Below are 14,189 nucleotides of genomic sequence, written 5' to 3'. Positions count from 1 at the left end.
ACAACATTTTCCAGTTGTCATGATACTTAGCATGCCTCTGTTTTCTGTTAGTTACATATAAGAAGCAACACACATCATTTTTGCTGTTCAAAACAATAGCAGCTATTTATAATTGCATTTACTGTCAGGGGTTACCCCCAGAAACTGTATTCATGCTTATGTAAGTAGATGAAAGAAAATGTTAAAAGGCTTTTAAATGTTTGAGTGTTATCCCAGTAGTGACTATGTGCTATTTAAACAGAATTGTATTTTTTAAGCTTTTACATGTAAAAAATCTAGTAAGGGCTGGTTAAGGACCTAATCACTTAAGTTTCCTTTTATGGAATAAGCAAAGTATAAATTAATTGGGCACAACAAATATGCTTAAAGGGATAGTTTACCTAAAATTAAAATTCTGTCAGAATTTACTTACATAATTTACTTTTAAATTGATTTGCTCTGCCGAAAACACAAAGTAAGATATTTTAAGCAATATTTGTTTTTGAGCACCATTGATTTCCATAGTAAGTTTTATTTTACTATGGAAGTCAATGGTGCTCCTGTTTCTTGCCTGCTTTTCAAATATCTTCCTTTGTGTTCACCAAAACAAAGAAATGTATATAGGTTTATAACCATTTGAAAGTGAGTAAATGATTTCTAGGTGAACTATCCCTTATAGTAGGGATGCCCGGGTCACAAACTAACGCAGGGTTAGTTGTAACACGAATCGTTTACATTGTTGCACAGGGTTGAGCGAGGTGTTTATCCGGTATTGTTTTAACGCTGAAAAAAGATGCTCTCGCGCAAATTTATGAAAAGTATAATGTTTTTCCATAAAGTTATTGATGAAAGATAACTCTATTTATTGATTGGTAATTTTTTTTTTAAGTTTCTGAGTTGGGTGTGTAAGATATCAAAACCAATGTTATGTCATATTAATCAGTGTCTTGTTGACTAAAACATAGCATTATTTTGAAATATGTCTGCAGCTCTTAGCAACTTTTTTGGTAGGCTTGAAAATATTTTTACAAAGCAGGGTTAGTTGTAACACTGTGTTACAACTAACCGCTCAGCACTAACAATATTTAAACAGCTAACGTTAGCGTAATTCTTGCAGTTGTTTTATATAGGCTACACACTAATGATTGCTGGCAGCTAACAAAATAAATGTGTCTGCCTTATCAAAAATTGTGTGTCAAAATGTATTTTTGTTCATATCTTTAATATTGATTGAATAAGGTCACATCAAAGATTAAAATCATAATGAAATGAATTATTAAAATTAGACTTTGATTTTCATTATCTCAGAATTTGATTTTGAGACTTTAGTATGGTTTTACAGACTGTTTTTTTGTCATAATTGTGCTGAGTTTTCTTTTGTATAGAGAAAATAGTTTTGAAAAAATTTGCATGCAAACTTAATTTTTAGCAAGTGTTACAACTAACCCCCTGCCTGTTACAATGAACCCCACCTATGGGGTAAGTTGTAACGTTTGCACTTCTGTCATGTTTGGTGTAATTGTCTAAGAATGGTAAGTAATGGAAACAAACTTCAAATGTTCATTTGTAGCAGAGATGTGTGTGTTGTTTGTGTAAAAATATAATTAATCAAACTCAAATATTTTTTGAATGATTGAACCAAAACCAAAAAGCGTTAGGTTGTGCCCTGCTCTCCCTTATCCCTTTCTTTAAAAAATGACAGAAAATGACTTCATGATCTCAAAGCTACAGACATATTGTGCATACAAAAACTGAATTTTCTTTCTAATTTTAAAAGTGGTAGTTTATGCATCCAACTATGAATAAATATAGACAGGTATATGTGTGAAGAAGGACTACAGGGGTAGATATTTGTGTTGCAAACAAATGTCTATGTGGGGAAATTAGAAACCCCCTACTGTTTAGACTGCAGTGCATCCGATCTCTTAGGACAGGTCAGCAGTCAGAGTATTAATCACAGTTACCTGAAGTAGCATACAACTGTCATGATGACCGGACTCCACCTTATAGTCTACATCTCCTACGTAACCAGTAATATACACTCATATATTTATTCACATAGAAGACATATTTTCATTCACAATACATATAAGACCTGTTAAAGAGTTGCCCACCTTGACAGCATGCACCACACCTTTTGTGATACCCAAAAATGCCGTTCTGGTTTAAAAGACAGCGGCAAAGTTGGGGGCTCTTTATGAAACACTATGAAAAGTCAAAGTAATGTGACCAGAGGGCTGTCGGCAAGACTCTGTCTAACAGACGGCCAGGTCAGCACGAAAACCACGTGTCTTACAGATTAGAAACTAGCAGTCGCTGTCTCGCCTGGCTGTTGCTGTATGATTGATTTAATGCTGAATGAATGCTCACTCTTGCTCGTGCTCAACAATGCAGGCTGTGATGCAGAGACCTGACATGAAATCGCACTGATGTGTCTGATGTAAATAATTGGAGACATCGTTTAACTACAGAGGATTCAGAGCAGAATATTTCAACCTTAACGTTTCTGTTGGATGCAATGTCATATTTGAACCCACGGGGGAGAGAGCTCGAGCGTTTTGATGGACTTTCGCTCATTTACTGGTAAGCTTTTAATAATGAACACTTGAAGAGTTTGCATTGTGTTCTCCCTGTTTTCATTTTGGTATCTTTAGACGTTAAATGTTAGTGAACACGTGTAATAAAAGTGAAGTAGAGGTATTTTTGGGAAAGTTTTACTGAATGTTTTTCACATAACGGTAGGGGACTGCTTGAGGTAACTTAGCCTACGGTTCCATCATCCCGTTATCTGCAGTGAGAACAAGTAGCGGTTTCTTGAGTTATTTAAACGGAAAAAACACATATTTTGGATAACCATGATCAAAGTTTTGATTTTAAAATAGTTTACATATTAAAATGAAAATATATTCGGAATCTCGCTTCACAGACGGAGCGCGTGGGCGCGCGTAACAGTTAAAGTAAGTTCGAGCAATGCGCACGAGCATGTTAGCCTACAGTTTGGAAAATGTGTAAGAAATATTGAATCGATGTTAAATTGATTATTATCGTGCTTACCTTTTAAAGATTGCATGTTTTCATTATCGTTTGCAGTGGTTTAAGCAAATCAATTTTAACTGGTAACAAACTGGTTGTCAGCAAGCTTGAAATTCAATACCAATATTCACTGCATTATGAATACCAGAGACGCACCAAAGCAGGTGCTTAAGTGGCAGATAAGGAATAGAAACTTCTGACACCTTGAAAATTTGTAAATATGTAAGTTATGTGTATTACTATTAGGTAAGACAATCTAATGGATACCTGGTGACTCTGCCTAGTGATGAGCTAAATTTAGTGTTTGGAGACTAGGGCACGAGTCCAGTATGAAGAGTCAGATGAGGCTGCTTGCTTGGCTGTGAAGATGCTGTCTATTGACCTTAAGTAACAGTTGCCGTGATCTAAACATAACTTACATAGATGATGGCTGGTGTCTACATAGGTCACACATAAAATCAATCTCAGTTTGGTAAACTAAACTAAACTAAACTAAACTAAACTAAACTAAACTAAACTAAAAACGAGCAGATTTAGATTTTGACCAGAATTTCTTTTTTGGGTTGGCTCTGTAATCACTAAAATAAACAAAATAACATCTTTAAAATAAAACAAAATGACCATGATCTTATGATGCTGTTTAACTATTGCACTTAAAACTTTACCTTCACAGTGTTTGAGAAATAAAGAAAATCATATGAAGTGATTTTTTTTTTCAAATGACTCTCATATGATTTATCTCATATGACCTACATTAAATATCTAATCTAAGGTTGAATATAAAGCATTTATTGAGGCATAACAAAGTGCGTGGTCATTGATATGAATGGCTTTACAAGCAGGCACATCATGTCCCTGTGCTCTGAACATTGTGGATTTGCACTGCTTTTGCATTATGAAAATTAATGCATTTGTATTGGCTTGCTTTTTTTGTTTATTTGAAACAAATCTAAACCGATCACAGCAGAGGATTAGTGGTATATGATCTCAACACTTTAGGTTAGGATTCCCTTTGGATATGATTAGTAAAGCATCAGATACATATACAGGCAGTGAAGTTTTAGACATGTGTAAACACAGAGAATTGGTCCTTCGACTTAAATGCAGCCTTCATTCAATGTAAATGCATGGCTGTTAACACCATTAAATACTCAACAGCGTTTATGGCACACAATAATGTGTTTGATAATGTAAATGAATGAAGATCAGGTTAGGAAAAATCGAATATGGTTTTGTAGTCATTTACACAGATCAGCACCTATTTCCAAAAGCAGCTGAATCAAATGCAGTTAATGAGTAAAAAAAAGACTAGCGGTATATAGACCCCTTCAAGGCTTGTAAACATTGAATGACTATCGGGTGCGCGTGCAGCATAAGGTCAAACTGTTCATACAATTTAGGCTTTCTAGTTTAATCTAACAGGGCTGAAAAATTATGACTTACCTGAAATGAAGTGAGCACTACAAACACAAGCCTCTTTGATATTTGCATTGTCCCAGTCTGCACGTTTAATTGCTTGCTGCCACAGATGTTGTATTTTTTTGTTTTTGAGATTCTGCAGGAATCCTGAAAAACTTAACGGCAGACCTAGTGCGATTTTCAAAGCCCACGACGCAAGTAGGCATTTTTGACCCCGACATGCGCAGTGGGAACCGCCTGTGACGTGAACTGTGAAGAGATCTATAGAATTAAGTTGAATTTAATCTCTATACAGTGAAACAATTCTAAATTCAAAATTTCACCATAACAAACAAAACTTTATAAGAAAAAATCTGTAAAATGATTGTTTTTGGACATTATTGTAATTAAGAAATTTTACTTTAATTTTACGTTTTTGTTTAAAAACTGCTGCTGCCATTCATTTGCTGCCAGTCATTTGTTTTTGTTTTTAAAATAATTTTTACAGTGTATGTACAGTAATCACTTATTGTATTACAACATACCCTATAACAATTATTTATAGTGTTTTTGTTTTATTTGCTTGTTTTTGCTAGTAACCACCATTAATAAATAATGTTTCTAAACTTTTTTGGTTTTCTGAAATCACTAAAATAAACAAACAAACAAAAAAACATCTTTAAAGGGGAGATACCATGAAAATCTGACTTTTTCCATGTTTAAGTGCTATAATTGGGTCCTCAGTGTGAAAAGTTTGTAAATAAAACAATGTGTAAAAAAACCCAGTAACATAGTTTGGGTAAACCATTCTTTGCTATCACGTGAAAAATTAGGTAATTGAATTTTGTCTCCCCTTGTGATGTCATAAGGGGATCTTATTATAATAATACCACCCCTTAATCTGCACTATCCAACCATGGCATTGCCATTAAGTGCAGAGAGAAAGAGAGAGAGAAAAAAATAATTGACAGCACAATTGAGTTTCAATTTCAACGCACCACCATTATTATGATCAGTGTTTGCATTTCATCAGCTCATTTGCATTTTAAAGGATACACCCAAAACGGCAAATTTTTGCACGCACCTACAAAGTGGCAATTTTAGCATGCTATAATAAATTAACTATATGGTATTTTAAGCTTAAACTTCACATGTGCTCTGGGGACACCAAAGATTTATTTTACATCTTAAAAAAGTCTTGTGAAATCGTCCCCTTGGAATTATAGGGTTCTATCTGCGTTCTGAGCAGTTTTGAGATATTGAGCTTCAAAGTTTTTGCATAACATATAGGAAAACTTACATGGGGAAGAAGTATCTTTCAAACATGAAAATAACAGGGACCCTAAATGCATTCTAAATATACAATATCAAAATCCTCTCAAATTTCTAAATGTGGATTTTTGGAAGGGGTCAAATGCAGATAGAACCTTCTAATTCTAAAACAACACTTTTCGCTAAGAATTATAAGGTTCTATCTGCCAAAACATTATTTAAACATTAAATATAAAATTAATGTTGTAACAATTTTTCAACATATGTTAGAAAGTAACATTTTAATCCTTTCTATGACATTTAATGTTTTTATTTTTAGCACTTTTATCTCTAAAAGTCTGATTTTACATTGCTCTTTTACAACATTGCTTCTTCCCTCTTCTGCCTCAGTTTCTCTACCATCCTCCTGTATATGTCGGGTTCATTACAAAATAGACAATTTTGTTTAAGCATGTTATACCATTCCCTACTAAAAAAATCCAGCTAAGACCAGCATAAGCTGTTGAGCTGGTTTGAGCTGGTCTCAAAACTTGGTTTTAGCAGGTCTCCCAGCTTGGTTTTAGCAGGTTTGCTGGTGTAGTAAGCTGGTCTAGCTGTGTTTTGGTCACTTTTTAAGCTGGTCTAGCTGGACTTAGCTACTGCCACCTTAAACCAGGTAAAACCAGCTACCAGCTTATGCTGGTCTTTGCTGTATTTTTCAGTAGGATTGAGCAGCTACAGGCTACAATCATTCTGAAATAATTTTAATACTGAGGTAACTGCTTTAATGATCTTTCACATGTTTCCATTTGGACATAACGATCATAACTTACTGTAACTATTTTGGGTATGATAGGTTAGTTTGTTATTTCTGTATTTTTTATCTTAGTGCTTGCCTCTTAATATCAGGAACTAAGAAGCTAGCACTGCTGGCTAGTGTGGTGTCTAACTATGAAAACAATCTCCTCAGCAAGACCTAAAAAAGACTGCCCCTACTGAAAAATCCAGCAAAGACCAGCATAAGCTGGTAGCTGGTTTTAGCTGCTTTAAGGTGGCAGTAGCTGTTGTAAGCTGGTCCAACCAGCCTGGCAAAGCTAGACCAACTTAAAAAGTGACCAAAACACAGCTAGACCAGCTTAAAAAGTGACCAAAACACAGCTAGACCAGCTTAAAAAGTGACCAAAACACAGCTAGACCAGCTTAAAAAATGACCAAAACACAGCTAGACCAGCTTAAAAAGTGACCAAAACACAGCTAGACCAGCTTAAAAAGTGACCAAAACACAGCTAGACCAGCTTAAAAAGTGACCAAAACACAGTTAGACCAGCTTAAAAAGTGACCAAAACACAGCTAGACCAGCTTAAAAAGTGACCAAAACACAGCTAGACCAGCTTAAAAAATGACCAAAACACAGCTAGACCAGCTTAAAAAGTGACCAAAACACCGCTAGACCAGCTTAAAAAATGACCAAAACACCGCTAGACCAGCTTAAAAAGTGACATAAAACACAGCTAGACCAGCTTGCTATACCAGCAATACCAGCAAAAACCAAGCTGGGAGACCAGCTAAAACCATCTCACCAGCTTTAGCTGGATTTTACAGTAGGGTGAACTTGCCTAAAATTCGGGCTGTCGATCTTAAGGTTTCTTCAAAACTTTGCGTTGCGTGCCATAATCCTCACAGATATTGTGTGTCTGTGATTTTTCCTGTTGTCAAGGACAAAGCCGGCAACACCACATATAGGGACAGTTTCACAGACAGGGATTAAACTAGTCCTAGAATAAAATAAATGTAAGAGCTGTCCAAACTGAAAACAACTTGCACTGAAATATCTTAAAATACATCACTGCCCTTTGTTTAGCCTCAAAATGCACACAAGTAATAGTTTTAGTAAGGCATGTTTGTTAAATATTTTCTAATGAAACTAAGTTCTAGTTCTGGTTTAAGATAATCCCTGTCTGAGAAACCACCCCATAAAGTTGATCCTGATTGGTCCCCTTCTGTGCATTCAAAGTGCTGATTAGCTCACGCAGATAGAACCTTATAGAGCCAACTTAGAGTTTGATTTTGTAGATAGAACCTTTTTGTTTGTTTAATAAAACGTCCCAAAATGTACAAAACTTAAAATAAAACATCACATAATGTAAATAAGTTGTCACAGAGTAAGAATATGTGAATAACTCAATTTTGACAAAAATGTTAGATAGAACCTTATAATTCCAAGGGGACGAAATGTCCCCTTTAAAATAAAACAAAATTACCATGATGTTATGATGCTGTTTAACTATTGCACTTAAAACTGATTGATTTATATGATTTATATTAAATATCTAATTCAAGTTTGAATATAATTAATAATTTTTTGCTGACTATGTTTCATCTGACCTGTTTTTATCAATCCTGCATGATAATGTGGTTCTGCATAATTAACTGGTTTGTTGTGTCAGCCTTGCAGTGGATCATTGATTGCTCTTTACAGAGTGGAATTCATAAAGACAACAGACATGAGTTAGTATGATTAGTATGTAGTCAGTAGGCTTAGGTGTAGTGTTGTGGATCATTATCAAAGTGTGTATGTTGAATCACATCTGAAAAGGTTTTACATGATTGCATAATAAACACAATTTATAAATTCAGCATATAGGTCTACAAAAAATCAAATACAAACAGTGTAACATGAGATGCCTCCAACAATTTCTAAATACTTTCACTGGTGTATTATTTATGCTGGTTTTATCAAGCAAGAGAAAAGGTCAATATGTTTTCATTTAGCGCAATCGGTATAGAGCATTGAGTTAGCAACGCAAAGGTTGGGGTTTTGATTCCCATTGCGTTTCTATGCATTTCCTTTAGAGAGCACTCATGAGCCCAGAACACAGCAGCTAGGAAACAGGTCAGACGGGCTTTTTAGACCATTTCAGATTAACCCATTTCACCACACTGGGTGCTGCATGGAAACTTGGCACTTGATAAAAGCTGCAAGCCTCATTTTCCATCCATCACTTGTGTAATGGGTGGCATGTTGAATGATCTTCTCCTTGACGAAACCCAAGACGAACGAACCAAAAACTGATATTCCAAAGTGTATCTCCAGCCGTTATGATTTCTCAATGTGAACTGGATTATCCGATAATCTGATAACAACCCACTGTGCAGATTTGATGATTAAAGTTCTGATGCAATGTGTAGTTGCCATGGCTGCTGGAAGAAAAAAGGATAGGTCTCTGTCTGTGTGTTTTATGCAGAAATGATGAGGTTGTTTGTACTGTAGGTGTATACATGTATACAGATACCAGTACATGCATATGTAGGTGTGTGCTTGTACATACATTATGTACATGTTTAATGTATATTTTTTCTTTTGTGAGTGGTTGATGTGTTTTTTCTCATGTTAAACGTAGTTTTAAGTTTGAAAGCAAGTAAATTATTAAAGCTTACAAACCACGCTGTTTCTGCTTATCCCATGTTTATCTTGAGTACGAGTAGTATTGCATCCTTCATATATCCAAAGAGTCATTTTATCAGATTTATGAAAGACGGATCAGCTGTACTGTTTCTTTCCGAATAAACCAGAGCATACATATTGATACCTCAAATGTAGATCTTATTTTTCTACCAAAATGTTACATATTATGGCCTTTTGACAACTTTTGTATCTTTTTCTCTGAGAGTACAGGATGAGTGCTGGTGGAGATAGGGCTGTGAGATTAACATCATATGAATGATTCAGACATGCAGACACAGCAGAAATGAAATATACACAATAACACACATATATTTTTGACCTAGGAAGAGTTATGCATTTACTGAGTTTATTTTAATCACAATGCAGAATTTTGAGGATGTTCCAGTACTTTAAATAATCTCTTCTTGCACTGTCTTATGGTAAGCCTTCCAGTGCATAATATCTGCCTGAGCTTTCCTCTTCTTGCCATTTATGTGCATGGCAGAATTTTGAATAAACAGCTGTCTCCCGTATTACAGAGGCTGCCCTGATAGATTATTTTTAGCCCCTTAGCATCAGGCTTTACAAATGTAGGCACAACCAGGATTTTTAGAGTAAAGTAGTAAAACTCTTCTATTTCTGTCTCAGTGGCACATTAGGTTAAAGTTGCAGGACTTGTACCATGCATAAAGGCCACCTGCTAACGCTGCGTTTACACCAACCGCGTTTCAGGCGTCAAAATCGCGTCTACCGCGCCTAGTCAAAAATCTGCTTCCTGTGGGAGGGGCAAGTGCTATTTCGTTGTCTGTTTGCAAGATGACTGATGTTGATTGTGCATTTATCAAGAGAGTTACCGGCGCGGGTCGATAAACGTCACGTGACTCAAAAGTGAAATGTGTATTACAACTTACCAGGTTGCCCGATGTCCTCACTGACACTCTTCCAAGCGAGGTCCTTTTTATTCCTGTCTCTATAGAAAAAGAACTTGTGTTGTATAGCTCCGGGTGACTGCTTACAATATCAAGTGTTCCTTCAGGTTGAATAAGTGACTCCGGGCAGGGCTGCCGCCACAGCAGCAAGCAGGCTCCTGATTGGTTAACGCGGTGCAAAATTCTGCCAAAATTTAAATGTTCAACTCGGGTGTCAGCGGCAAATTCGCGTCAAACGCAAAATGCACAAAAAGCACCATTCGCGCGTACCGTGCCATTCGCGCAAACGAGGCGGAATCGCGCCTTTCACGCTAAAAGCCTCATCCGCACAGCGAGACTTCCAGACGCGCGTCAATGCGTCTTCACATTGACTTAACATTGAAATCACTCTACCTCGGCTGGTGTAAACGCAGCATTAGACTGAATTTAAATCAATAGTAGGGCTGCACTATTAATCACATGCGATTGTCACGCGCATCTTGTCAGTAAAGCCGGTTCCTTGATTAGTAATAAATCGCCATCAGCTGCTTTCAGATGGAGCAGCATTTACTACACAGAGCCGTAGTTCACGGACAAGAGGGGAAATATTGCATTCATAATCGCAGGCGATTCATCCATCACTGATGAGATGCGCATCATGACAATCGCATGCGATTAATTGTGCAGCCCTAATCAATAGTAAGAATTTACTCAAATCTAACAAGTCTCTATCTAATGTTATTAGGGGATTTTGTTAATACTGATACTGACTAAAATGGGAAACAGGCCAATTAAATGTCAATACGAGTAGCCTACAGTAAGTACCTCAGTGGGCTTCATCTCATCACAGGACCGAAGCAATGTTCCCGGTTGCCCCCTGATGACAACCTTGCCCATGGTGCAATAATTTATTGGGAGAAGTGATCTCGTAGTGTATTAGGAGCAGATTATTGAGAGTTACAGCTTGATATGTGATTCTGCTAACCACACTTGACATATTAACCTTATGAGAAGATTTACAGAAATATTTCAAGGCAAGCCAGACAGAACAGTTTAAAAGTCAGAGTAGTTTTGTGTGTTACTTATGATGCTGAGCAGTGTGAAGCAAATCCTTAAATGACATCATTTGAGTCTATGAGTTTGGCCCAAGAAAGGCTTAGTCTGGACAGGGGCTTGCCAGATTATGGGGAGTAGCAGAAACATAATTTACTTTATACTTTAATGAAGTCAGTAATCTAAAAATATGCTCTCCGAAAATACGGTTCTAACATTAAGGCAAAAAGTAAACTGATCCTAGTGACAGTATCCAAAATGTTGCATACCAATTAAGAACAAACTTAAAGGGATAGTTCACCCAAAAATATATATTATGTCATCATTTACTTTTTTATTCTGCTGAAGATATATTATAAAAAATTATGTTACTAACTTCCATATTAGGAATAACAAATGCTATGGAAGGCAATGTGTACCATATGCTACCATCATTTATCAAAATATCTCCCTTTTATAGTATAGAGCTTTATTGATCCCCTTGGGGCAATTAATTTAAGCTTACACAACACATAAACACATACATTTAAACACGCAAAAAAAATCACCTACATTTGTTACATAACCGTATTGTTTCAGGCACAAAAGAAAATTTTTAACATATGATATGATACTTTGAGCAGCTTTCAGAACAACTTTGTGTGACTTGTTTTTGACTGTAGCTCAGGTTGATAAAAAAGTGCTACCTGAGTCACAGGACATGTGTCAAATGAAATGACAGCAAAGGGTTACACATTGACAATTAATTTAAGGCAATGCGTCACTCTGATTCTAACTGGGCCACTAGCAACACTAGAGAGTTTACTGACAGTAATCTCCTTTAACAGGTACAGTCGCTTCATTACATTATGCATGTGTGTCATTTTTTAAGTCAAGATATTTAAAGGCCACTAAACAAACATTACATTATTTATAGGACATTATTTTATGTGAAAGAATATATAAAACTTTATCCATCAATGTCAAACATTGTATCCATCAATTTTACCTCAAACATGTTTGTGTAAATCTGATTGCTGTGTGACAGGAAAACACTCTAGCTTTGCATCAAATGATCATAGACAATGGCATTGTTATTTAAAATAACAGATGGTTTAAGAGATTAAATATGTCTTGCAGAATTAACAGAGGATTTTGAGTTTTCTACTTTGGCATAAATTTTGCTTTCCCAGATTTTGGAGTTTACTCAACTACAGTGGGATTCATTTGGGAGTTAAAAAATAACTTTTAAATCATTTTTTACACTATTGGTTACATTAAATTATTTCCAGTATTTAGTGTTATACACGGTAAAAGTGAAAATATGCTGATGTTATTTTAAAGAGTGTTAAATGTTACACAAATGTTTATTAAATTTAGGTAAACATGTTAAATATATTTTACCACATAACACGCTTGTTTTCTGACATTAAATAGATTATTATTATGCATATTGTTAATTTTGTATCAACTTTTTTGGTTATTCAAAAAAGTTAGCTTTGCTATTCTACCATTATTTTCTTCTGGAGACAATGCATCAAGTAAGCAGGATATTATCAAAGCTTTTATAGCCAAAACATAATTCTCATATGAAAAGACATATATTGGACAGCTTAGAGTGCATCTAAAGTTCAATCTGATGTTGTTGAAAGCCTCAATGAATTGCGATAGCTTTGCACACGAGACATTATTTAAACCATAGTTCGCACATACACGTGAATAATTGGTTTTCCAGAGCCACCTGTTCCATTTTTAGAAGTTTAAGACTTAAAAGAGGATAAAATGTTTTTATGTATTCACAAAACAACTGACCCTCGTTTCTGTTGCCTCATTGCATAAGATTTAATCTGTGGGCAAAGTTGGTGTTGTTTAGGATGAGGGGTATTAGAGGGCTGCAGCAGTGGATCATGTGGCTCGCGCTTTATTGGAGCTCCGCGAGGCGTTGATCACGAGTGGAATAGACATGCGGCACGCGACGCTGAATGCGCAAAAATCTCATAAAAATGCCAACATTCTCCGTCATGTTCAAAGGAGCTGTCATGATTAGCAGGTAAAATGTTACTTTTGTAATTTTGTGAATGTAACGCAGATAGGGTACGCGTTTGGCGCACGAGACTTTCAACATATAGTTAGTGAGGGAACACTAGCGTCACACTTTCTCCGCTCCAGACGGGGGGTTTGTTAACTTTTGTATACAAGTGTAGGTTACCTGTTGTGCACTCATGCAGAAGATTACTTTGATCCCAGAGTATGCCTGGATATTGAATTTGAGGCGTGCGTGACGATATTAGACCATTAATTCATTCACGTAATGATTTAAATGCATTTTAACTGTAATGCAAACATGTATCTCCTTGCAGATTGCTTAAATATGATTGTAGGAAAACAAGAACAGTAAGGATGTACTATTAATGTGCTGTAATCAGCAAGAGATTATAATCTGTTTATGTGTGTGCTCACTAAACCCATTCAGAGAAGGTACATTATGAAATTCAGAAAACTTTCTTTAAAAATGTGCTTCTGTTCTGTGTATTAGGATTAGTGCTGTGTTTAAAAACAGCAGCGCAGCCTTTCTTGTCTGTATCTTAAATGCACTGTTAACTTGATGAAGTGTATATGGTTTGAAATACAATTTAAAATCATGCTGAAGAACAAGCATGCTGAAGAAGCTGTAAATGCAGAGATCTTCCTTTGTAGTAGCCTGATATCTCTTGTGTATAGTGGTGAATGTGCACTGACTCAACATGTTACTATCTGTAAAAAAATCTTTATAAAAGTTATAGTAACATCACTTAAATTTAACTATCAATATCTATTAACACATAATGCTTTAAGTCTTTAATATTTTAACTTTATTAGTTTATTCATTCAAATGACCTGAATAATTAAAGGTGCAGTGTGTAAATTTTAGCAGCATCTAATGGGGAGGTTTCAAATTGCAACCAACGGCTCGGTCCATGGCTCAGCACTCGCTTTTGAAACACATAGAGAAGCTACTGTAGTCACCACAGGACAAATACGTCATTGTCAAAGACAACTTGGTAAACAAAGTTTGTCTGTTAAGGGCTTCTGTAGAAACATGGCGGCACAAAATGGCAACTTCCATGTAAGGGGACCTCGGTGTATATAGATAATAACGGCTA

The 14,189-nt window shown here is 35.8% G+C and overlaps 1 protein-coding gene across 4 annotated transcripts in view; it reads left to right on the top strand.

Annotated features, from left to right (window-relative positions):
* The first annotated feature begins 2,120 nt into the window (after window positions 1–2,120).
* The window catches only part of LOC129433880 (syntaxin-binding protein 4), a 50,208-nt gene continuing 38,139 nt past the window's right edge, over window positions 2,121–14,189 (top strand). For 2 of the 4 annotated variants that reach the window (XM_055192610.2, XM_055192593.2), the window contains exon 1: window positions 12,914–13,096. In XM_055192610.2, coding sequence (XP_055048585.2) covers window positions 13,029–13,096 — 68 coding nt within the window. In that variant the 5' untranslated portion in view covers window positions 12,914–13,028. Of the gene's footprint in view, window positions 2,563–12,913; window positions 13,097–14,189 lie in introns of those variants that run through there. The other 2 variants (XM_055192619.2, XM_055192601.2) reach the window with 2 other exon arrangements.

The sequence above is a fragment of the Misgurnus anguillicaudatus genome, chromosome 19, assembly GCF_027580225.2.
Source record: "Misgurnus anguillicaudatus chromosome 19, ASM2758022v2, whole genome shotgun sequence".
Classification (NCBI taxonomy): Eukaryota; Metazoa; Chordata; class Actinopteri; order Cypriniformes; family Cobitidae; genus Misgurnus; species Misgurnus anguillicaudatus.
This window is presented reverse-complemented; position numbering and strand designations above follow the sequence as displayed.